General features: G+C 40.7%; 1 protein-coding gene across 5 annotated transcripts in view; it reads left to right on the top strand.

Annotated features, from left to right (window-relative positions):
- KLHL32 (kelch like family member 32) overlaps positions 1-25,591 on the top strand; it is a 129,359-nt gene extending 103,768 nt beyond the window's left edge. For 4 of the 5 annotated variants that reach the window (XM_056344369.1, XM_056344370.1, XM_056344367.1 and 1 more), the window contains 5 exons: positions 8,114-8,840; positions 17,622-17,680; positions 20,143-20,335; positions 22,329-22,423; positions 24,256-25,591. In XM_056344369.1, the coding sequence (XP_056200344.1) occupies positions 8,114-8,840; positions 17,622-17,680; positions 20,143-20,335; positions 22,329-22,423; positions 24,256-24,417 (1,236 nt within the window). In that variant the 3' untranslated portion in view covers positions 24,418-25,591. Of the gene's footprint in view, positions 1-8,113; positions 8,841-15,659; positions 17,681-20,142; positions 20,336-22,328; positions 22,424-24,255 lie in introns of those variants that run through there. The other variant, XM_056344371.1, reaches the window with a different exon arrangement.
- Positions 25,592-26,468: the final 877 nt, after the last annotated feature.

Here is a 26,468-nt window from a genome sequence, read left to right as displayed (position 1 = left end):
TCTTATCATGAAGAATGTGAGCCATGATAAATTGTTCTGCTAATCAAACGGCACTGAAAGGTTAGGTCACTGGAAGTCTTTAGTCATTTTGTGCTTTTCAAGAGTGAATTTGTTAAAATTATGCTGAATACCCACTTAAAGCCTGGGCTGAAAACCCTACCTGTGTTTTATAACTCTGCACTGTCAGAACTCATAATAAGTCAAACATTCTTTCAGAGGTACTCATAAGGGAGAAAAAACCCTGTAAATTTAAGAGTAATTTCAGATTGTAAATGAAAAAGAGAGGCACGACTGTTCATTTGCACCAATCATGCCTTCCTTTCATCTGCTCTGATTAGGCCTGGTGCGGTTTCATCAAACTACTCCATCACTGAGCTGTCACTCCAGTCGTCTGTTGATTGAAAACAATCAGGGCTCTGATGGCACAATTATTCTGACCCTTTAACTAGAGGCTGCTGTGATAATGAAAGGTTGATTATGATAGTTTGTGCCTCTTTCAGTTTGCCAAGAAGGTTAATTTGGGCATCAGACGGATGTTTAATGGGCGCTTGCTGGCTACACTGAGGTAAATGAGAACGTGCAGTCTTCGATATTGCACGGATATAGTTTGGCTGTCAATCATTGTCATTTTGAGTTTGTGCCTCACACTCTGGAAATCACATTTTATTTTTTCCTTGGGATTTAATTTATTCTGTGCCCTGAGGAAGTTCTTTCACTCTGTGACCTTCACAGTAGCTTTCTCTGTCTTTTTTGCCTTCCCTCAAATGGAGCCCAAAGGCATAATACATCTAGAGGAACATTTTTCTTTCATTTTTCACATTATAAAAAAAAAAAAAAAAAAAAAAATTTAAAATCCCTGTTTACCAACTCACCCTGAACAGAGCAAATGTTTTAATTCTGATTGTAAAATCAGAACGTGCAAATGAAAGCATGCCTTCTTGCTAACGCAGCGCCACACAGGGGGCTGCTGACGTAGACACACATTTGTAAAACTGACAAACAGGTAATTTTAAAATGTCCCTGTGTAAAGAGGGTGGGGGGATGGCACAGCCTTATTTTCACAGGCTACACGTATATGCCTCAGCTTGATGCCTTGTAAATATGGTCTCAGTCACTGTACTACAACTTTTTGAGTTGGAAAGTCTCTCTTCAGAGTTCAGGGGCAAAAGGCATTTGACTGCTGATTCAGAGATTATTAATATTTACTGTGTTCAGACTGAGAGAATCCTATGCATAATTTTGTAGTTGTTTGGCTTAAGGTGCAAAAGAAATGCAAATACCTCATAATTTTGATTGTTCTACATGCAGCTCCTTACAGTCTTATTTTTATGCATGTTTTAAATTCAAAATAAAAAGAAAAAGATTTCTGTCTTTAAGGCTGTCCTGCATTTAGGCTTGAGCCACTCATTTTCAATGCTGCCCACAGCTGTAAGGTAGTACCTGATTGATAGAATTGCAAAGAGAGTCTGGAGGCTGTGCTGTGTGGTTACGACTATCTTCTGAAAATATTCCTGTGTAACTCATGGCTTTGAAAAATTGTGTTATGTGTGTTTTGGGTTTTTTCCCAGCAACAATTCTTCACCCATATGTTTTTATTCTCAAATGGGTGGTGCAGACCAATTTAGGTGACTTTACTTAAAATGGTTAAATGAATATCCTAAACCCTCTCGGTTTTGTCCTTTATAGTCTCTGGAGAGAGAGGACAAAGACCCTTTAAAGGTCCAAATTCAGGCCCTTTGGAAATCCCTGTTCATTGAAAAAAGGTGGAAGTTTCTCCATAGCCTTCAGTGGACTTTGTTTCAGAGCTGTAGTAAATGTCCTGGTTTATCCATAGATTCCGCTCCTAGACTTGAGATTTGAAGAGCCATGGTGGTGCTGACAATAGCCAAGTGAGATAGACAGTGGCTTTGAGGGAAGAGGTTCCAGTCTGGAACACCTGGGGCTTGCTGAGTTAGATAAAATCCAATGAAAGGCCAAATCATGTGCAAGTCTAAAGCCAAAATATATGTTCTTAGTGTTCTCAAACACTGAACTAGTAAAGTGTAAGTTTTGCTTTTTGAAGTTACCTTGGTGTCTTAGAGTGATTGCTGTAGTAACTGTGTTGCTTTTGTGACTCTTTCTGGTTATTGATCAATAGGAGCAGGTCTATAGCACTGCCCAATATGCTAATGATACAAAGGTATTAATTTGATTTTTTTTCTGACTGAAAATTTTTTGCTTATGTTAAGCAACAGAAAGACTGTTCAGATGAGATTTGTGTTGAAAGAAGAGGTTTGTGGTTCTTTCTCTTTCCCAGGTATATATCATCATCAGATTGTCATGCAGAAATTGGATAATTTGTGTTGAATATATCTGATCTCAGTCCAGGTAAATACTTCCCTCTCCACTTTTGTTCCCATATTTAAAATTGTCCTTTCTCCTAAAATGAGAATGCTCACTCTGTTATTGTATTTAAGATTTCCATTTGTTTTAATAAGACAGTGTGAATTCATTGTTTTGAAACTGTATAGAATTTGTTTCCTTTTATTTGTTTTTTGCTCCACCCCCCCCCCCCCGCCAAAAAAAAAAAAAAAAATCCCAACAAAACAACCAAAACCAACTTCAAAACCCTCATTTTTTTCCACTACTGTCACTTTTTGGCTTCATCTCAGTTATTAGAGACATTAGATGGTATAAATTAGCCTAATTCCTTTGCAGTCCACACAGCTACAACATGAATACATCAACTAAAGAGCACACCAAGATGACTTTAATGGAGTTCCCTTGGCCCTGCCTCCCACACAGCCCAGGCTTGGAGGCGCATTTTCCCTTCCAGAGCAGCGGACATAAACTTTCCCTTACACTGACTTTGTGACTTAAAGTAGTTTCTAAGTGAACCTGGGTCTAATGAGCGTCTCAAGCTCTTTTCACTCATAAAGTAGCTTGGCTTTTCCGGTTAGAAAACTTACTGTGATGTCAAGTGAAGGTCTGGCATGTTTCCCAGCACAGTGGCGTGCAAAGGGCCGCGGGGGGATGCTGAACAGGCAAGGCACAGGCGCGCCGGGCTCTCTCGCTTCCTGGGATAGCTGGCAGCCCAAAAGACCAGGTAACTATTTATTGCAGGGTTGCCTGCTGCAGGAGGGAAACTCTTAATTCAGCTTTAACCTCCACTGCCTCTGTGTCCTCTGCGGCTGTGGTATGTGTGTGGCACATACACCATTAACGGCAGGGAGGGAAGGACCGCACTCTGAGGCTGTGTGAATTGGACTGTTGAAGCACCATGCTGGAAGCAGAAGCAGCTGCTGGAAATGCAGTGAAATCACAATCCAATATACAGATCTGCTTCGATGTATGCTCCAACTGTGACATGTTACATTTTTCCGTCTGTTTTCTTCTGTTTTGAGAAGGTACTCCATTGCTAAATCAAGTAGTGTAACCTTGGAGAAGAAAAATCCTTTGGGTTAAGGTTTTAGAATAAGGGAATTAATCTGGTTTGAAAATCCTGTCCTTCTGAGGGTCTACTTTTGTCATTTACTTAGTTTAGAAGATGAATATGGCAAAATATATTATTTATTAAAGTTGATATAGGCACTAGGCTTTAGCTTCCTTTTCTCACATATTCATACATTAAAATTAATAGAAAAGAAGCTTCTAGCAGTTTAAACAGAATTTGCCTATAATGGCACTAGGAGTAGGAGTCTTTACTTATTTTTTTAATTATTTAGCAGCAATACAAATATTTTAAACCTCAAAATTGTGTATGGTGTCTCTGTCTTCACCCCCCACCCCCCGCCTTGCTTACTTGTTTGCGTTTTAAACACAGTTGTAATGTCAAGTGCTATTGGTATCTCCTTGCAGAGGTCTGAATGTCTTTCCTTTCGGTGTCATAAAGTGTATAATGACTTTGAGTTTATTTTGCTAATACTGATTATAGTTGCTAGTCACTGCTGCCAAAGAGGCTAAAAATTAGTCACTCTAATTAGTGTATAGATGGGGTGAATTTTGGAGTTTCTTTGTAGGCACCAAGTTTCTGAGTCTGAATTAAACAAAAACTGAGTAAAGGTGGTAGAACTTGTATTGATAAATATACAGGTGCTTGCTGATACAATTCTATGGATGGCACTTCTGCCATATGTTCATGAGAGTTTTATTTGCCACCTCTACACTGAAGGAAATGTAGAATTGTATTACAGTCCATCAGTAACTATTTCTACTAAAAGCAAAAAACTTGTTTGGGAACTTAATTTTCATTCTTCTGAACTTCTCCAGCTTTCCAATAGCTGCCAGACCATCCAGTGACTAGAATATCTGTTCACCCACAGCGATAATTCTACTTTCTTCCATGCCTACATAGTGTGAGACACTAGGTTCTGCTAGAGACCACCATAACAATGTGTGCTGCATAACAAGTGTGGTAGTCTTAAGGCTGAGTTTGTGAGTGACCTAAACCATATGACCTGTTCCGTAGCCTTGTGTCACAATTTAGGTCCTGTATTCTATGAATATACATAGAAATATCTACATTTGTAGCTTAAATTCCTGGCAGTTATTTTAAAGAATTGTCCCAAAATTAATTTATGGTATTTAAAATTGAGTAGCAGTCATTGTTATCAATAGCAAGACAAGGAGATAAAAACATTACAGCTTTTAGCTCTTACGGCTTTTTCTCTGCCTTGGAGTGCCGCAGGTAAGGTGTGGGTCACATGGAATACTGTAGCCAAAAATATGTTAAAGAGTAGCATGAGTTGATTTGGACAGGAGCTTCTGTACCCGTTGTGATTCCCAGACCTTTGTTGCCTCCCTAAGACCCAGTAGAGTTTCTCTGCTGTTTATCAGGTGCCTACAGACCATCCAGGTCATAGTGATGTGCAGGGTTCTTAGCCCTGCTTTCTAAATGAATGTAGTAAAATGCAGTACTCCACTGCAAAGTGACCTCAGATGTGGAGTCTGGTAAGAGCAGCAACCTGCACAAACGACAGCCTGGGATTTACCTTACCCTCCCTGTTGCTGTTGCAGTTGCTTGTCAGAAGGTAGTGTAGACCAAAGATACCTTTAGGTGCAGAATGTATAGGATCCTAATGAAATTGCAATATATTTAATTTGGAAAGGTAAAAAAGTTATCATAAATAAAGATGCAGGACAGATGAACAGGGATGAAATAGTGTAGGAAAGGGTGGAGAAATTTCTTGGTTCAAGACCAGGACTAGATTGTACATCTCCTGTGAGTGCCAGCAGAATCTTTGTATCACTGCACCACTGCTGCTGTGGATCAGAAATTCTGCGATTTTAGAGAAATGTTAAGCAATATTGGTTTAAGTGAAACCTTTTTTTACAGCTCCAGGAATAGTCTCAGTACTGACCTAACTCAGCATGAACCAAGTTGTTTTTGCCAAACTTCATGCAGTGGAGAAAATGTATTGTAATGGGGATGCCCATCCCTTCTGCTGCAGATTGCCATGCGTCCCATATGCACAGATGAATGCAGATACTGTGTCTTTGAATGGTATGAATTTATGTAGTGTTGCTTGTGTATTTATATAGTATTTATTGGGGGGAGGGAGGAAGGATGATAGAGGAAAGAGGAAGGATGAAGTTCTAAGATCTTAGGAGGCATTAATGTTAAACTTCCTTTAAAAGCCTTGTGGTTACGAAGACCTGGTTTATGTTAGTGCATGTCTTTTAAGAGTCTTGTAGTGTCTGTTGTTATGGCACAGGTGATACCTCCACGATGCCATTTTTTATGTGAGTGAGGGCATGAACTATAAGCAAAAGAAACAAATCTGTTGGATGCAAGTGATGACAGATAAATTTTTAAGCACGTTTTGTGAGTTCTTCTCTTTTAATACAGCAACCCATATGTCATTCAGTTGGCATGAATGCATTTGGTATGTTCATCATGATGAAGATGGCCTAAATTTGACTTCAGTTTCAAGTGTCTAGTCAATGAGGAGAGCTAAGTGCCTCTGAAGGCTTTGAGGAATGATTCACATGGCCTAAGACATGAAGTAGGGAGTTGCCTAAAACTACTCAGTAGGTGACACCTGACAGAGTTGGTGGATTTAGAACATGTGGATATAATGCTCAATGATTTCTAGTCCATAAACACTTTCAAATATATTTAATTAAAGCCATTTTTAGTAACCATTCTGAATACATGTAGCTGATGCATATTTTGAAACTCAATACAGCATTTAACTGACTGGACCACTGTTGCAATTTTTGATGCCCTTCATTGATTCTTTGTTCAACAGTGGTTGAATAGCACGGTGGAGAAAGTGTTTCAAATTAATCTTAATGAGAAGGTGATTTTGTTTTGTCATCTTCCCTCTTGGACAGAATACAGAAGCAGCAATAAATTTTATATACTTCTGTGTATATGAAAGCCATGAGTAACAGGAGCCTTTGTTTTCAGCTCCTTCATGTGACATTTCCATGAGCAGTACGCGGCAGTTTTAGCTGAAACTGTTATTATTGCACACCTAGTTACAAACTTCTGCTCCATGAGTTCTTTGTCAGAATGAAATGAAATATCAAGTAGAGGAGTCTGTCCTCATCCAGAACTAGTCAATGTCTTTGTTAATAACTTGGATGAAAGAATAATATGGGGTTTATGTTTTTGTACAATCAGAAAGGGGGAATGGTCTTCAAGCACTTTCAAAAATATAATTAGGATTGAGAATGATCTTGACAGATTGGAGCAGTGGCCTGAAGTGAATAGTAGAGTTCAGTAATGACAGAGAAAGCACGGCACTTTGTGGAGGTTCTGCAGAAAAAAGAAGTGGGTATAGTACTCAGCCATAAGCTTAAACATGAATCAGTGATGTTGTAGCGCAGTGACAGTCTCGTGATGTACAAACAAGAATGGCATAGATTGTTACAAAGAGATCCTTCCTATTTGCTACTACTACAGCCTTAAGAGGAAGATTATATCCAGTTTTCAGAAGCAATCATTAAGAAAGAGGAGCATTTCCTTTCAATAACAGAGAACTGTGAGCCACACACCAGAGGTGTAGAAAATGTGACCCAAGACGGACTGAGAGACTTTTCGATTCAGTGAAGAGGAAACTGCAACACACGTTAAAATGCATCGAAGGCAGAGGAGAAAAGGAAAGTAGTAAACTGTTGCTCATTCTGTAGGATGGATGAATTTCAAAGGGTTGCTCTGGGAGTTCCAGAGCTCTGGAATATAAACCCACAGGTGGAAAATGGGGCAATGAGTTGAAGGGTTTAGAGCTCCTGCATAGGTGAAAGGAAAATCTCTCTGAGAGGATAATTGAGCATGGAAATGGTTTTCCTGAGGAAAGATTGGCTATCTTAATCACTGGAGATTTTAAAGAATATCTTATACTACAGTCCTTGAAATGGTTTAGGCCCTTCCAAGCCTCTTTTTAGACCTGGTTGGATTCTGTATGTAATTTAAAGGTTGTGTTTAATCTTGGCTGTTGATCTCTGGTACAATTCCTGGACAGTTTCAGAGTCTTCCTTGCTGCTGCTTTCTGTCAGTCCCAAACCAGCAGAGCCTCTTCTCCGGCTTAATTTCTGGTCCCTTTACACTTCTCTCCACTTTATGAATGAAATAAATGGAGAAGGAACAAGAATACTGAAGGATTCAATATGTATTTTGTTACATTCCTTCAATATTTTGTCATAAACAGAATGAAAGATGGGGGGAGAAAGAGCTTTTCTTTCTAATCATCTAACCATAATCCTACTTTTCTTTCTAATATACCCATGGTCTCCAGTGATCCCATAGGCCCTGCATTTATAGTATTGCTTCAGCTGCTTGATTCTGGGATAATGCGGTCTCCTACATCGCTAACGGTTTGCACAGTGAGAGTATTGCGTAGCAGTATTGCAATCCAGCAATGCTTAGGAAATTATTTAGGGGGAGTGGTACAATACAATGCTCTTATGTACATTATAGGTAGAGTTTTAGTAGGTGGCTTTTATGCTGACTCATATGCTTTCATAATTGCTTTTTATATTGATAAATATTACTACTGAGGCAAGTGTATAGCTGCTCCTGGAATGCAAGCAGTTTTCAAAAGACCAAATTTTAACAAGAATTGTACACAAGTAATTGGTGTCTTGTTTCTCCTTTCCTCCCTCCCCACCCCACTCCCCCCACTTTTAGCTGGCTGTGAGGTGGCTGGAACATAACTGCCGCTACCAGTACATGGATGAACTTCTCCAGTATGTCCGCTTTGGCCTTATGGATGTGGATACACTGCACACTGTAGCTCTTTCTCATCCTCTTGTGCAAGCTAGTGAAACTGCAACAGCACTTATTAATGAGGCCTTGGCTTACCACCAGAGCGTCTATGCACAGCCAGTTTGGCAAACCAGAAGGACAAAACCACGCTTCCAGTCAGACACTCTTTACATAATTGGTGGGAAAAAACGTGAAATCTGCAAAGTGAAGGAATTGCGGTACTTCAATCCGGTAGATCAAGAGAACGTTCATATCGCAGGGATCGCAAACTGGAGCGAGCTAGCGCCTATGCCTGTAGGGAGAAGCCACCACTGTGTTGCTGTCATGGGAGACTTTCTTTTTGTAGCTGGTGGAGAGGCAGAGCACTCTACCGGGCGCACTTGTGCGGTGAGAACTGCCTGTCGATATGACCCCCGCACTAACTCTTGGGCTGAGATAGCTCCAATGAAGAACTGTCGGGAACACTTCGTGCTGGGAGCAGTGGATGAATACCTCTATGCCGTAGGGGGCAGAAATGAATTGCGTCAAGTGTTACCTACAGTGGAACGCTATTGCCCCAAGAAGAACAAGTGGACCTTTGTACAGTCCTTTGATCGATCGCTCTCATGCCATGCAGGATATGTGGTGGATGGTCTTCTTTGGATATCAGGTAGAAAATGTTTCACACGGTTTGAGGTACTAACAAACTACCAAAATACTGTCTTGAATGAAAGTAATAAATCTTTAGTTTATATGTCTTAACAACTTTTGTCTTAGGAGATGGATATTTCAAAGAATTTAAACCTAGAAGCATACAATCAAGTCTTAGATTAGAAGTATAGGAGCATAACGTACCTATACAATATTTTTTGTCTGGTAAATATCTCTCTGTGTTTCAAAGCTGTGTATATCATATGAGCTACCTCCAGTCGCCATTCATACCTCACAGTGAATCGGAATGGTAATGCACTTTTGGACAAATTTCCGATGACAAATTCTGGGTGCTTCCTAAACAACAAAAAACCAAGACCCAGTTTCTGCAGTATGGTCTGGTACCACTGCATTTATTCCTGCTTATGAAATGGAGAATTAAGTCCTTGTTGGCTTGTGTCAATCCAGGGCTTGAAGGCAGATCTATTAATTGCTCCCACCTGCTCTTCAGGATGTTGTAACAGGCCAAGATGACCTTTATTAGAAATCATGTAGGGCTCTGACTGGCCATAATGAGTGCACAGGACTGCCTAGGTGTAATCATAGCTTTATGGAACAGGTAGATGAAAGGCCTTGTAATCTTAAACTAACATATCACTTGCAACGCAGTCTGATATACTTTTTAATTTACATGTGCATGTTGATGGGAGTTGAGGACATTGTGTCGTCAGTCTTTATAGTGACTTTTCTGGTATTGGTTATTTTGGAATAAAGTCAATGCTGTCTACAGAAGATTTGACAGAAAAACATCCACATTTTACTAAGAAGTGTGTCATGGAAGGTGATAAAGTTGTAATATTTATCAAGGAAGTTAATGAGTAAATGGGGCTAGTCCTTGAGGAAAATGTTCAGTGATTGACATCTTCACTGTAGATACCCTCTGGGGATTTTAATATGGTCTGGGATGCCTCTGGTGAAAAAATGGTATATGAACAAAAGATTAAGTTAGCTACTTAGGCCTTCGCTGTGCTTCTGAAAGTATGTCTTTTAAGTTAGCGGAGCAACTTACAGATGTACCTTTCTGCCCATGTGGAATAAGTAAGTGCCTTATGGGGATGGATTCCCAAGCATTGGTGGGGGAGGTAGCAGGACGGGTATCTATTTTTATACATATATGCTAAAACAATGAATGATGACTTTGAAATTAAAAGCATGATGGAACATAGAAAATTGCCAAGATCGCTGGCAGATGCTTTGAGTCACATTCTTCAGAAACTGGCATTGAAGGAGTCTTGTAGAGTTTGTGCTGTGTGCTAACCCTGAAGTATGCACTCGGTGGGCTTTGAGACCCACATACAGAGAGAAAGAGGGTTTCTGCTTTATGGTACCAGCTGGGTACCAGTTCAGAGCATTACCCTGTTTATTCACTACCTTACCTATTTTATCTGTGGAGGGGGATGTGTGTATGTGATGGGCAGTTCAAATACATGGATGCTACTACTGCTGTGTCTCGATATTATTTTTTTTTCCCTCCTGTGTTTTACATTTTTCAGTCTCTATGAAAAACAGGGCTTTTTAGGAAATTGTTAAGCATTTTACTATGAAATCATTGAAAAGCATTAGAGACATCCACTAGTGTGTGGCCCTCGCTCCAGTACACGAAAAAAGTAATATTTATGTTTTCTTAATTTCATATTTTTCTGAAAAAAAACCAACCAAAAAAACCCCCCAAAAAAACAAACAAAACAAACCAATCAACCAACCAAACAACAAAAAAAAAAAAAACCCAAGCCAAGGAAGTCTTTGGTAGGGATTTTTAAGTCAAATGTGGGACTAATCTTTCCAGATATGCTAGGAAAGGGAAAATTTCAATTAATGTGCTTAGTTACAGAAGTGAAATGCCTGCCTGCCTGTGTATTTAAATACTATCTGCATTTATTTTATGAAACAGTGTGATATTGTTTTCATGGATATGCTTCTAATACAGCTGTAGAATCAGGGGCAGAGGTAAGTGGAAGCCTATTAGATAAACTCTTCAAAACTGGGCAAAACAACAAAAAATACTTCATCAGTATTGTTCCATTTATATTTGAAAATGCTACCAACGTAATTTCTGTTGTAAAGTCACAGTAAGGAGCAATGTTTTGGGCTTTTTTTTTTTTTGTATTTTATATATTTTTTGAGAAAATGCCTAGCAGTTTTGAGGTGCTGGATTCTGACAGGTTATTATGAGGTATGACAGCGTACTATGCAATACTTCAGTAGGGTATCGATCTGAATTATGTACTCAGATTGAAAACTAGTTTCTGTATATTGAATAGAGTTATTTTAAAAATAAAAATAGATGGAGATGCAATGTGTAGCTAACTTTCTATTATTAATTAATTGCTTAGGGCCAGAACGTAGCTCACTCTACATGTATATTCAGGGGCAGGGGAATAGTAGAGAGAGATGTTTTGTTGTTCCAAAACTATCGGTAGTCACTGCTGAAAAAAATCCACCGTTCATCATCAAATGTAAGGTGTTAGCATAAAGTCATCAGTAATGCAGGAGGGAACCTAATTTTGAAGTATGTGGCCTAAAATGAAGTAATTAAAAATTTTAGTCTGAGTTAGGGATGTTTCTGAACTGTATTCCTGCTGCTTTTTCTGGGAAATAAGTGTCATCAGCTAGAGCTGTCAAAGTCAGTGCTACTACCAGCTGGCAAGGTAACCATGAAAATGTGCCCAATTTTTCAGTAAGTGGACAAATTAAATTGGGATAATACAAGTTTCTAGCCTTTGTATTTGTGAAGATAGTAATCAAAACATGACCCAAACACTGACTGTGTACTTACTCTATAGTCAAAGCATCAGTGCCTCTGCTACAGCCCCTTGTCTTCCAAAGGCTTTGCTAATCAAAAGCTGCCTGGACTTAAGGGGTTTCTATTATTATTATTTGGATTAATTTTCAGCTTTACTTTGCTGCTCCTTTGGGACAAATATGAGATGGAATAGAGCATAAAATCATGGCGAAGGCAGCAGGGAAAGGAAATGTGCTAAACAAAATGCTGTACAAGTATAAGCTCACACTGGCAATAGGAGATAGATGGCTGGTGTTTCAGGTGACAGAGGGACTCTTAAGATGCCACCACCTCTTTGAAGTTTTTAACCTGCCAGAAGGCTCAGAGGGAGCCTTCTGCACTCTGGAACTAGTCGGACCCTCTGGTCAGCACAAGTGGGTTCAGCTGTCGAGTTTTCTGAGCTCCATATATTGTAGAACATATTTTTATGTTTGTGTCATTATTTTTTCTCATTTTTTTTTATTTTTTCACAGCTCTCATTTTATTTTATTATCTTAAAAAATAGATGAGAACTCATTAAAATAAGTTCTCTGTATTGACAGTACAGCATTGGGCAGATGGTTTGGAAATTTTGTAGAAAAATGAATCTCACAGGCCCCAGTTAACATCTGACACCATGACCCATTTCACAAATGAATTGCATGCCACATGCTTGAAAAGTGAAGTATTTGAGTGAAAGAGAAACAAGATGCACCAGACCCTTTGGAATTCAACATTACAAACAATCATTCCTTATGAGAGCAGGGAAACATTTTCCATAAGACTGAGAACTTGACCTATGCCTGTTGCCCTGCACATGCAAATCTGGACACCTGCTTTTCTCTGCACCTTAACCTTCCTCCTCCCTTACAGGTGTAGTGCCCCTGGGGACAGAGAGGGCAGGGAACCTCTACCAAGGCAGTTCAGTTCTGGGCCGTTGCTGCACCTGCAGCTGGGGATTAGGAGGCTTCCCCTCTGCCTCAAGTGCTCAAGAGATTAGCACATGAAAAGTCTTCTCTAAAGCGAGGTATTGTGCTGTTGTTTCCCAGAGGTCTGAGTTGCTGACCTCACCTGTGTCAGCTAAAATCACATCTTGACATGCACATGGAAACTCAACTTGGGGTAAACAAGCCAACCCCATACAGTTGCTTTGTATTTAACAGCTTTCTCTTCAAAATTCAAGGTTCTTTTTTTATTCTTATTTTTTCCTTAATGGAGATTTTGTCCAAGGAAACGATCGAGAACCTGTATCATGGAGAATTATTCTGAGTTTGCAGGTGGTTTGGGTTGAAAAGTATTGCCTTATTATCAGTATGCAGTTGTGAGGAGAAGAAATTTTTTTTTGTCAGTAAATGCCTTTAAAATTATTTTATGAAAAATAGATCTGGAATAAATAGGAATTTATGGTATCTAACCCAATCAAGTTTTGCAGTGTGGCTGGCACAGAAATTAGCAGAAACAGGAGACCAGCAAGTACATAAAAATTGCCTCAGTGGTCCAGACTTAGTTTGTATATGGAACAGTGTATTATTATTATTATTTATTATTATATTTTAATAAAGGTAAGGGATCTCACACCTTTCAAGCATGGGTGTTATAGGTTTGATGCCATTGATTCTACTTGGATTGAATGTAAACATCAGGCTTTAATGATTTAAAAAAACCCACAAACCAAAACCAAAGTGCAAACGAACTAGGGCTTGTGGCCCTCTTGTTTGCAGCTAGACAGCATCCGGGATGGAACAGTGTTAATTAGAGCTGCTGGTGGTGTCTTCCAGGGGACTTGTTAGGGTGGAAGAACATGCTGCAGCTCAGCTGTCCTTTCTGGGCTGGCTGAAGTACAAGGCAGTAGGCTTGCATGTTGAGGAAGGATTGTCTTGTGTTTAGCACACAGACACATAAGAGAGAAGAGATTTCTATTTTAAAATAGCAGAGCACCTTGGGGTGCATGTCATGAGTTTCTATATATTCCCTGGGTTTGCTGGAAGCAATACACCCGGGAGCTCTTTGCCAACATGTAGTTTTACACGTCTCCCGGTGAACTGGGATTCGTGCGTGCAGCCTAGCACTTGGGGACTTTGGAAAGAGTTGTGAGATTTTCTGGGGCATTTGTATTGGATTAGATTTTATAAGTCATACAGGGGTCTTACTAGGACATGTTATAAATACGGGTTATAAATTTTTGATTGGGAAAATGCTGTTGAATCTACTGCCTCCCACCCTTCTCTTTTTGGAAGTGTCTTTACTGAAGGTGTTTTTCAGTGCACTTTGTGGAACTGTTTAGGGGATTGTAACAACCCAAAATATTTTCCATCTGTAGGGAAGAGCTGGACAAGGTGGGTCTTGGAATCCTCCAGCAACTTCCCCATGTAGAGGGGCACCCGTGAGTTGGGAAATAGGGGTCCTGGAGGGCTTAAAAAGCAAGGCTTACAGCCTGCAAGGAGGCAGTGCGAAACAGTGACTGGTAGCGTAAAAACGTTGTAAGCCCAGGGGTTGGATGCTGGGCTTTTCATGAGTGTCTTCTCGTGTCTGTACAAGCAAGAAAGACACAGGCTTGTCTTGAGGGAGCTCCTTGCCTCCCAGAAACTCTAGTCCTCAAAGCAAGCTGCTCATGTCGAAGTGGTGCAATCATCACTGTTCGTAAACCCCAGCAAGTGCTGACCAAACTGTAAATTTTCTGTCACTTACCCAGCCAGACATTTTATCCTCTTTCTGTAACTGATGGGTTACTACCCCTTTAGCTGCTATTGTTTGACATCAAATCTAATAGCATGGTTTGTATTTTTAAATACTTCTTTTTACATTTTGTTACAATGCCTCCCTGCCATTCCCCTTCTGTCCTGATAGAAATCACTGCAGAGAAGTTTAAGAAATGATCTTGGAATTATACCTTTTTTTCTGGGAAAATATGTGTTATTTTTAGTACCATTTAAACTTTTTTCTTTTCCTTTTCCCGTTTTTTAAGAGACATATTGCTGCTCTTTTGCCCTTTCCCAGCTGCCTGGAATTGTTTTAAAATTAGTTCAAGAGGACATTACAGACTTGTTAAATTTGAATTTTGGCAGAAAATTTTAAACTTTTGCTGTAGCACTTCAAAGTTAGGAGGAACTTGAGTTTGAAAATTGATGCAGATATAAGATGGCATATTTAATGACAGATGTATCTATAGAAACCTGTTAAGATGCAGATTATCCCCCTGGGGAGGGGAGATCAAAACTGCCAATCTATAAAATATACTTGTTAGGGGAAGGCATGGAATCTATCTCTGCGAGCACTTTGATTGCAGGGGACAGTGTAGCAGCATGTGGCATCATAACCTAAGAGCAGACAAATCAGCTTGATGACTTTCAAAGCCAGGAATACTGCTGGAGGCAAGGGTACTCCAGTCTAGAAGAAATTAAAACATATAGAGACTGTTATTAATTCCAGATCTATTTTTGTGTAGTCAAATCTGTATGCAAATCCTTAGCATCTCATTTTGGCAGATTAATCTAAAAGTGAAGAGCAGTATGTGAAGGGAATGTAATGATAAAACACCACAGATGAGCAATATTGCAGGGGAAAAAATGTAAGCTGTGTACTTGATATGAGGGGCTCTTTGTGGAGAGAGGCAAATCTTGCTTATTTGATTATTTCATTATTTTACAAGGAAGCAACTCCCTTCTTTCTCTTCTTCTCCACATCTTTCCCCCCCAAATTAAGGTGTCCTCTCTGAATGGAAATATATGACCCAGCACTGTGTTTTGGTGCATCTCATGTAGTTTAACATTCTGAAGGTAATCATCCAAATAACTATGATTTTTATTTTTCAAAATATGAATATGACATCTCATTTTTAAACATTACGCTAGGAGTGAAAATAACTATGTAAAAGAAAATCAAATTACAAAACATATTAGAAAAGATTGTTTTGTGCATGTGGCTGTGAAGGCTGCAGAGACCAAAACAGACTGTGAGATTAGACGTGGGAAACAGTCCTTGCTTTCCAGTGTGTGTTCTTGTATGTGTACTTCACAGGTGCTGTGATGGGCAGTGTGTAGCAGAGCGTGATGGAAACAGTTTGAAAAGACTACATCTCATCCGAGCTGTCTCTTAGCTTGTAAGCATCCCTGAGCTGGGAGCTTGTGCTACCTACCGTGCCTGTGCTGGCAGAGATGCACCCAAGTAACAGTGTTATTCCTCCCTGCTACTGTGGTTGAAGACAAGACACTTGGTTGTCTGTAGTTTCTGCTACAGATTCTGGGCCTCACTGAAGTTATTTGGAGTGATCAGAGTACATTTCTGCTGGCAAGTAGTTCAGCCCAGTAGGAGCAGATCAGCAGATAACACTTTGGTGCCGAGTTCTCTATATCAACTCCATGTATCCTTCACAGTTTTTGCTTTGGACTAGATTTATTGTGGTCCTCTGGACCAGATATTCCCAGTACTCAGGTTGTACAAAACCATCTGAAAGACCAGTTATTATTTCACACCCTTATGCCCCATTAGGCACCGCTGTACATCTGGAGCAGAACTCCTGGTTTAACTTCAGTGCACACTGGTCCCACCCTACAGCCTAAAATGACATGCGAGAGGTGGGGGAGTTGCTTCAAAATCGCAGTATAGCTCTGAACCAAAATGCTGAGCTAGGTGCAGCTGGAGGGTGGCAAAATGAGGATTCCCCAGCATGGAGCCATGTTAACATTGGCTGGAAATAAAAGAAAAAAAACCCACAGTGGCTTTAGTAGGACTGGGCCATAGCTCAGTCAGCAGGAATTAAAGCAGCTCTGTTGCTGCTCTCTGAAACAGGGGATGTCCTCACAAAAAGGGAAACATCAACAAATGTTTCATCAACAGATGAAATTCCTTCCTCTCATTACTGTGGATTTTGTCCATCGTTGACAAGTGTGGTTAAAACTATGATATAGAAAGTTTGTCTGTCTATACGAGTTTCACTGGTGCGTGGCCACTGGCATGCCCTCATTACGTCCAGACTCTCTGGTAGGATGAAAGGTGAGGTGCAGCTTGCAGGTGTTATTTCTGATCCCATCTTCCCATGGGCCCGGGGTGGTGACAGAGGGGGCAGTGGGACCTGCAGCAGCACTGCAGTGATACCGTGTCCCTCCCCAGGGGGCTTGAGCACACTCAAGAACATGGTTATGCAGGTAAGATTACAGACTTGTGACAGAAGAGTTTTTCTACCAGTTTACTCAGTGAGATTTGCCATTTAAACCCAGTAGAGACCAGGATGATCAGGCATTAAACGTGTACTGTGTTGAGGTAGATAGTTGGTCTGCAGCATCTACTTGGGTCGGAGTCCATTCTGGATTTTTCTGAAGTGCTTTTTACCTTGGTTTCTAAACATTATTGAAAAGTAAATGGTAGTGTTGTTTCTGGTCACTATGAAGGAACCTCCTAACACAATAAGTCTGACTAAGACAGAAGATGTTCTCCCTATGATACAGACTAAATATAGGATTTCCTTCAAATATATAGGCAAACACAGTCACACAGGTTTGCACTATGCTTTCCAGCTGGCAGTAGTGTCCCACGTCATGCTTCTGGTTAGGCAGAGCTCCTCTCTGACCGCTTCCTTCTCTCTGATACAAGCCTTACCTCCTCCTCTTTTAAACCGCGTCACACTTGCACACTCCTTGGAACAGGGACAGGGTATATCTTCGCATCTTGATGAGGTTTGAATACACAGTCATTTATAAACATATCAATTTTTATCTCCTCTTTAGCACATAGACTTAGTTTTACAAAGGAGGGGGGGGGGGGGGAGCTGTTTGTTATTTTGTGGGTTTAGATGTTTGACAGATATCCTACTTATTACCTTGCAACCGGAATAAAAAATGCAATGGAATGTAAGCATAAGTGGTGGTGTGCAATGTAATTATGTCAGCAAATGAACCCTAGAGTTAGTTATTTTTCTGTACCTGATCTGATCTGGTTTTGTTTATATGAAAAAAACCTAACCTGTATAAACTTTGCCTTTAGGAGGAGTAACAAATACTGCACAGTATCAGAACAGGCTCATGGTCTATGATCCTAAGCAGGTGGGTATCTGTGCTGCACGTGTTTCTGTCCTATGTTTTGCTTCAAACAGGTCTTAGCAAATACATACAATGAGTTGGTAAGGCTAAAAATGCTGACCATTTGGATTAGTGGTGTTTTAAATTCACTTTGTACTAATGTGTGAGTTTAACGGAGTAATGGAGACCCTGACTACTTACTATGTTTTTCAGCTTGTGGGTATTAGAGACATCTGAGATTAAATCTGAGATTAAATACAGAAATATGCTTTAAATTCCCCGTATTTATCAGTATTTATTTTCCTTGGTGTGTTTTTTTTTTTGTTTGTTTGTTTTGTTTGGGTTTTTTTGGTAATCCAGCAGCCCTGGGCCACGTGTACTCCAATATACTCCAAATCAGTGTCACGCAACTGCTCCTTGTCATTGGTATTTCTGCTTTGAATTGCATGTATGGGCTTTTTGTTTTCTGCATATTTTCATAACTATACTACCTGGCTGTGACTTATTCTGCTGACTGCAAGGGTGCCTATCATTTTGTTACCCAATCACCTAAAATATCTTTTAGGGATTATTTCATACGTTGTGTGTATGTTTTGATTAGGTTAGCACGGCTCAGTAACCATTTCAGAGGGTTAGGGCATGGTTATGCCCTCTTGCTTGTATTTGGAATTTAAGTCCTAAGCTTGCAATCAGAGTTGCATAGCTTGATTTACATCCACGCGGAAGAGTATTGACTTTTCTGATTGTGGAATAGGGTTGATTGCTGTATTTGGAACCAAATTGTGCCAGGATACTGCCATGTGGTTCCCGCTGACTTTTTAAAGCATAACACATACGGGTCCTGAAGCAGAAAGCAGGCAATGACACACCCGCCTCTTTCTTTTTGAGGTGCAGTTTTATGCGCTGATTGTACGAATGCTGATTCTGTCCTAAATCCAAGTAGCGATTACAGGCAGCAACCTTATTTCGCTTATGAGGGGGACATAGATACTGTGTCTCTACTGTGCGTCTTTCGCTTTGATTCTTTACTTGCTGATGTGGAAGTTGCACCCCAAATTGCCAGTGGCAGGGCTACTCCAGCATGCCGTGCCGACGGTGAGAAACCCGGCCTGGCAAGTAAGGAGTTACAGAGGAATTGTGCACTTGCATTCTTCAAACAAGGTCTGCTTCGTGTTTGTACACACAAACTCTTTTTAAAAATTCTGCGGGCATATTGTTTATGGTGGGTGCTGGAAACCATCACATCTGCTTGCATCTCGCACAGAATCTCAATAACTCTATCATTCAGCACCAGCGCTTGCTTCTGCGCAAGGCCTTTGTGGCGAGTCGATAATGCCTGCCATCTGCCACAGAGCACACAGCTACCTGCCAACAAGCCGGCTGGGGTGACCTCTGCTTCCTCACCGCTGATTAGTATTCACACCCCGGCTTATTAGAAATGACCCCACCAGGCCCCTCTGTTTCTTTGCCTTTGCAGCGCTTTGCGGCTCACCTGGCAGGCGCTGCAGTGGAGGAAGCTAAAGATATAATCAGGGGATGCAGGCAGGCTTAGCAAAGCAGATGGTGTCTATAGTCTGGTGTTAAGAGACTGGACTGCTAATGCAAACATTAATGCCTAATACTCAACTATTACACATTGAAATGTATAGCTATATATTGCGGAGGTTAAAAGGCAGTAGTATTAGAGGCTCTTGAGTTACTGCAAGCGGTAGCACATGCAAAGCAAAGAATTTCCTCACAGATTCTAACTTCCTCCACTTAAATAAATTAATCTTATCCATTGCCAGGTCATTTGATTCAGTAAGTGTATCAGGAGCAATTGTTTCCTTGGTTTTAAAATACTGTGCTTTAATCCGTCTTCTTCTGTGTCCTCTCGCCCCTCCCCTGAACAGGTAGAATTCTTGAATATTATTAACTAGGAAGGAAAATATGCAAAAGAATATTACTTGGTAAGCACCCACAAATAAAGAGTTAGCATTAAACCAAATACATGAATCATTTGAGAAGATTCTTTAGGAAATAATTTTTCCCTGTTGCTTCATTCCCCAAGGATAAGATCATTTGATCTTCTGAGTAATGAAAGGTAGAAGAATCTCTCTTCTCTCATAACAGCTAGTTAGTACAGATAATTTTAGCACTGTATACAAAGGAGACATCTAATAGTCTTGCTTAAGGAGGATTTGCTACTGAATTACAAAGAATAATAAAAGCTTTGAAACCCGATGAGCTAAACAGAAAAAATACAGATCAAGAAATACTATTAATGAATTTAAATGTGAGAACTGTAAACCACATGTTGAAAGACCGGTATATCTAGTCAGTGTTATAACCAGCACACATTTAACACATGAACAACACAAGTATACATACCTGTGATTTCTGGCCAAGGGTAAGGAGAACACAAGTAACATGCTACTATTATTGTACTGCTAATATAGGTATGCCTCTAAGCAGTGCTGAGACAAGTTTTCTCTTTCTCTTTCCAGAATAAATGGTTAAGCCGTAGCCCGATGTTGCAGAGGAGAGTGTATCACTCCATGGCTGCTGTCCAAAGGAAACTTTACGTGTTAGGTGGGAATGATCTCGACTATAACAATGATCGGATTCTGGTTCGGCACATAGACTCCTACAGCATAGATGCTGACCAGTGGACACGTTGCAGCTTCAACATGTTGACAGGCGAGTATTGTACACCAGATAGGGAAACTTGCTACTGTTAAAATAAAACATCAATTCTTTTCCCTTTAGGTGCCTTTAGTATGTGGAACTCCATGACTGCTGCAATTGCTTCTGATTTAGGAACCTTCATTGGCCAAGAAGACACTGTTCTGGCATTCAGTGTTCTACAAAACACTTGTTTTAGCACATCGTAGGCTAAATTCTTAAGAAGGTGCACATTAATTTAATTAATCAATCAAAAATAATTTGTCCTTGTATTACCAGTACTTGCTTTTGAATCCCCGGAAGCTTGCCTGCAGTGGTAGATTTAGCTCCCTGTTTGAGTGTACAACAGGCAGATATGTCTCCCCCATAATACCGTTTTGTTGTGCTTCCTGCTGGCATTACAGGGAAAGCTTTCACTGATATCCGTTAACCATCACTTATTTCTAAACGGTATCTTAATAAATTACACCAAAGGAGGTGTCTTTATTGGAGTTCCATCAAGTCAGGGATGAGTTGAACAGCTCAGTTAGCTACAGGGTCTGTAAAGTTCTTCTTGACCATCACACTGCAACTCAATGTTCCTGCCACCCAGTCAACCAAATTTCACTGCCACCTGATACAATTCCCAGATGAACTACCCATTTGAATCCCTGGGAGAGACAGGTATGTGACACACTCTCAGAGTAGCACCAACATAGCTTTGCAGAAAAGGATGGATTTCCAGGACAGGGCAGCATTAACGTTGGGGCCATTCTCTTGTGTGGTAGACTTGGAGCTCAATTAATAACAGTACTGGCTGCAAAAACTTCCAGTGCAGACTGCTATAGGAGTCCTAGAACTAAGCCTACCTCACTTGTCATCTTTTTCCACTTGGTTTTGAATTGATTTCTGAGCTCTACCACTGGAAAGGATACAAAAGGATGTAGGAGCTTATCTAGAAGTTCAGGATAGCTAGAAACACCATGTCAGGGAAATGAGTATCTGACAAATAAGGCAGTTGCCTTATGTCATCTTCCTCCTGGTAGGTTTAAAAGCTGCTCTTGTAGCAACTTTGTTCTATAAGATATTGCATTGTGTTTCTTAATCTCTGGGATCTGAAGAAGGGTTGCTTGGTTTCTGAGTCAGGTCATTAGAGAGCTTGATGGACATTGGGAGAGAGACATAGGTTAAAAAGGAGCTACACACTGTCAGACAAAATTAGTTTTTCATATCCCTTTGGCTCTCCAGTTGATTATTTTATTATCTGGAGGAACGTTTGAGAAGGACATAATCTGGTTTGCAACTGCAAAAGCACTGGCACGGCAGGCACCCTCATTCTGGAGCTGACTCTATACCTCTGAATGCTGTGAGACAGTAGTCTCTCCTCAGATACAACCTGGTGGGTTGTTTCCACAGCCTGCACCTAAAGAAGCTATGTAAGCCTTTCTTCGTGTATCTGCAACTGGTGGTAAATGTGCCTGTTGCACTGTGTAGTGCATATTCTTTTAAGGCTGTATTTATCCTTCAGAACTTCCAAACTTGTTCAGGAGACTGTTGCTATGGGGATGAGCTTGCACAGCATCTTTTGCAGTTTTCACCCTACTTGTACCTGGAGGAATGAGGGGGTGAACAGGGGCGGGCAGAACGTGAGGGGCATTCAGCTCTCTCAGCCTATGTGTCTGTTTGGATGTTCATGTGTGATGCTAGCAGCCGAGAGGCAGGTGGGGAGCTTGCCTATGAAATACACGTGTACAAAAACCTGTGCCGCTGAGGAGGCAGCAGATGGTTCCCTGCACAGCCTCAGTTTATTGCTCATCTGGGGTATCTCTCTGGACAGCACTGTACAGGGCTCCTGCAGAGTGCAAAGAACAGCCCCCTCATGCTTCACCTTCACTCTTACATGTTGTGAATTCTGAAACAGTCGAGTTACTGCCAGGTGCATTTGCATCCTATTACAGAACTCCAACATTCGACGTTAAAAGGGTTAATTAAACACTGAAAGTGGTTTCTATTTCCTTTCTCGCTTTAGGTCAAAATGAGTCTGGAGTCGCTGTCCACAACGGTAGGATATATTTAGTTGGTGGCTATTCGATTTGGACAAATGAGCCTTTGGCATGTATCCAGGTGAGTGATTTAGGTTTCTTTTAAAGTCTTTTCCAATAATTTTTCAAGGATAAATTTTGCACAGAGGTTATTCAAAAAGGAAAATGCATGTGAAGTGGAGAGATTAAGGGTGTTTCTTATGCAGCCACTGAACCTGACAGTGTTCACACAGACACAGAGAGGAAATGCTGTGGATATTAAAAATCTTTCCAGATGAGCCAGTAGATGCAATTCTTTTCAGTTATTCTAGTAAAACAGGGTTGAGGAATCTCTCCTATGGCAAGATCTGGGTAAAATAATAGGTACATATTCTCAGGTTACACAATTAAGTTGAAAATTAAAAGGGTTGCAGAAATGGATGATGGGGCGTGGGCTAACAATTTTCCAGCCCATCTTGTACTTTTTTTTTTTCCTTCTTTCCAAGTTGTCTTTTTGAATAGCTGCCAGAGTTATCAAGTTGTTCTTTGACAAAGTTCAGTCAGCCTGCAACCTGCCCTAGCACTTACTGCTTCAAAGCTGGAATGGAGGTTTTTTGATCCCTGCTGTAGGCAATAGGTTGTCCAACAAACTCTTCTGCTCTCTTATCTTTTGTAAGAGCAGCTTGCCTGCAGATCCATGGCTTTCAGGTATTCATGTAAAGAAATCAGGAATTCTTATCTTTCTGCATGTTTGAGTGAAGCAAGTCTGCATCACAGCCATCGCTTTTGTGACCAGCTGGGCAATTACAGACAGAAACTTTTGTTTACATCTCAGTTTCTGCACTTTTGCTGATAAACATTTTCATTTGCTTCCAACTTTTTGGATTTTAGGATTTCATCTCCAAACTGTCCCGTAAGACTAGAAATTAGACTTAGCATAATAAGGGAATGTATTAGATATTGAGCTGCTGGTCTTAAAATGAATGCTTATTAGTATGAATTTGTAAAGACTAGATCATGCAAGATAAGCAGATGGAGCCATGTTCTGGTCATAGTATAATTATGTTTTACCAAATGGTTGGAAACCATACCTAACAATTGTTATTGGAAAAAAGTCATGCAGACTGGCTTGGATGACAATAACTGACACACAGTGCTTCAGATGGAGTAATAGCACAGTGTCAGGGTGGTGGCTGTACTTCACCAACAGGCTCATATATAATCAGCAGGTACCTTGCAGGATTGCAGCTGGGTTTAAATACTGCTTAGTGGCAAGGGAAAGTGATACTGGGATCTTGCTTTCTTAAATGGACATTTGTCCGCATCCCCAAACTGGTTGTGAACTGGCAGCCTGCTGGAGACAGTCCCTGCATTCAAGGAAGAAGTAAGTATAATGAGTGCTTTGGCAGAGCTGGGTGAGCTGCCACTTCTCAGCTGTTGGCAGCGTACCTGGCTTTAACCAGCAAAACTAGCCCTTTTATCTTCAAATACAGCAAATGCGAGGTTACTTTCTCCTTTGGAAGAAAAAAAAAATCACTTTTTCTGTATACCTGCATTTTCTTTTAAGTCAATCATTTATTTGGCCTTTCCAAATTCCATAGAGCTCCCTTGCTCCTTATACACCACCAAGTGACAAATCATTCATACTCTGTGGTGACAGTGGCACTTCTGTGCACAGTATTCTACTTGCACAGTGGCATGATCTGCTGCCTTGAAGCAGGATCCCGTGTCGCTGTCCGCTACTGAATGCCTAGCCAGCATAAGATTTGGGTGATGAGGACAGCAACGGATCACCAGATCCATAAATACAATATAAAAATGAACTGAAACTACCTTTCCGTTGGGATTAATAGTATACACGTGGTGTGTGCCAGCAAATCTTGTTTCCGCTTTCTTCTCTGATCTCTGAAATATTTTGTATGCTTTGGCCTGCAGGTGCTGGATGTTAGCAAGGAAGGGAAGGAAGAAGTATTCTATGGGCCTACGCTCCCTTTCGCTTCCAATGGAATAGCAGCATGCTTTCTTCCAGCTCCTTATTTCACATGCCCCAACCTTCAGACTCTGCAAGTGCCTCACCACAGGATCGGCACAATGTGAGACAAGGAAAGTGGACTTCATAAAATTAGAAGTGGAGTGGGAAAAAATCAACCCATGTGTATAGAAGGGTTTCTCTGGATCAGTGAGAAGAATGAATCTACACAGGCAGCTCCTTTACCTTCACACATTTGTCTTAAAGCTGGATCACAACGGGCAGGAAGGAAGCTACAAAACCTACAGTTCCTCTCCTCTGCCTCAGATATAGGAGCATATACGTGAGAGTGTTTGGCACTTCTGGTGGTGACTACTTGCTACCTGTCTCTACTTCATTTCCTTATGCAACTTTGTGAATGCTCTCAGCTTCTCCTGAGCTGCTGCTCTGTGAAGTCTGCATGTTCAGTTGTTCACCAATGGCACCTTCAAAGCTGACAGAAAGCTCTGTTTATGTTGACAAAGACGATATGATACTGTGATAATTATGGAACTTACTTGATACCTTTGGCAAAAAGAATAACAAATGTGTTGACTTCCAATTCCAGACTCCATCGTTTACAGTTTCTCATTTAATACTACTTAATTTGAAATTTAAATACTGCAAAGCAGATTAAAACAAAAATAAAAAACAAACGAGCCCTATAGTATATGAGGGAGAGATAAAAATTGTCTCAGCTGAAAGACAAAGACACCAAAGCCTCATGGTTAAACCCAAATCTGAACTGAATGTGTTTGAGAATCTAAGGATCATTTTTGGATGTCATCTACCAAGGTCTACTATCAAATAAATGTTACCTTCTGTCATATGATCAAATCCTCATGACAGCTGCAGTCTTTTAATGGTGGAGAACAGCCTCTTTACTGTATAATTAAAATGTGCCATTTACTTAATATTTTTAATATCCAGTTTGCAAGGGGTCACCACATTTACAATTATCAATGAACAGTCTCATTTTGTCCAGCATATGGTCCCACAAATCACTGGTCTCCAGAGGCTAAACAGGTGTAGAACAATGTCAATATTTATTTATTTATTCTTTCAGTTTATGTAGTGTGTCTGCATTCCGTACTCCAGGCATATGCCAGTTCACAATAAATACTCTAACCTGTTATATTTTGGCTTTGCTTGGATACTGCAGCCCATGTGTCTTACTTCCGTGTTTTATTTACATATCTAACAACAACCTCAATGCTTGTAAATATTAACCAAGCATGTAATTAAATCTTTCTCTATTTATGATTTGCGGGTACTGTGCACTTCTCTGCTTTACCTGCTGATCTGTTCCCTGCCACTGTGTTATCTGAGCCAACCTATGAAAGTCCTACTGATGCTCATGCAAATGCCGTGTGCAGAATATGCTGCAGCAATAGCCTGCGCTTGCTGGACAGGAACAGGTTTGACTTTGTCCAGTGAGCAATGTTTCCAAGTCAAATGCCTCTTTTAACTTTTAAGGGTCTGGTTAGTGATACAGGGAGGTGAATTTATCACCGTTTCTGTCTCCAGCTGGGCCGCGTACTCACGGAACATCACCTTTTCTGGTAGTTTTCAGGTTAGAAAGTTCTGTGGGGGTTTTTTGCTGAGCTTTCTCACTCTTGTCGCATAAAGCAGAGCTGCAGCTGCAGAGTCTTCACCTGGCACACTGACTTGAGAGCTAACTGTGTCTTCCTCTGCACACAAAGCAAGCCTACAGCCAGGCAGTACTTTTCTGTAACTGCATGGGAGCTGTATAGGCTGTACATCAAGGTATTTGTTTTTTTTTAGTTCCATTGATGTACTGGAAATCAGCATGCAAGGGCCAGCTCTCCTAAGAGGCCATTTACACTTTAAAAATCTGACTGTCGCCCAGCGTGGGCCACAGGTCCCAAGCCTGGCAAGTATTCAAAGCTCTCCTTACGCGTGACTTGCAGGGACACAAACATACTGTGTGTCTCATTTTCAAGAAGAGGTGGCTACAATAATCAAAACGTGTGTGTAGGGGCTTTGAGCCTCGTCCTGGAGGGGCCGCACCAGGTAAGCGCTCAGCTTTCGCTCCGGGTGCAGAACTGACATACGCTTCCTATTTTGCAGGTGGTGGGAGAATTAATTTCTTGCCCTTTGTAAAGCCCAGTGTGCTTCC

This window comes from Falco biarmicus, chromosome 6 (assembly GCF_023638135.1).
Source record: "Falco biarmicus isolate bFalBia1 chromosome 6, bFalBia1.pri, whole genome shotgun sequence".
Taxonomy (NCBI): Eukaryota; Metazoa; Chordata; class Aves; order Falconiformes; family Falconidae; genus Falco; species Falco biarmicus.
This window is presented reverse-complemented; position numbering and strand designations above follow the sequence as displayed.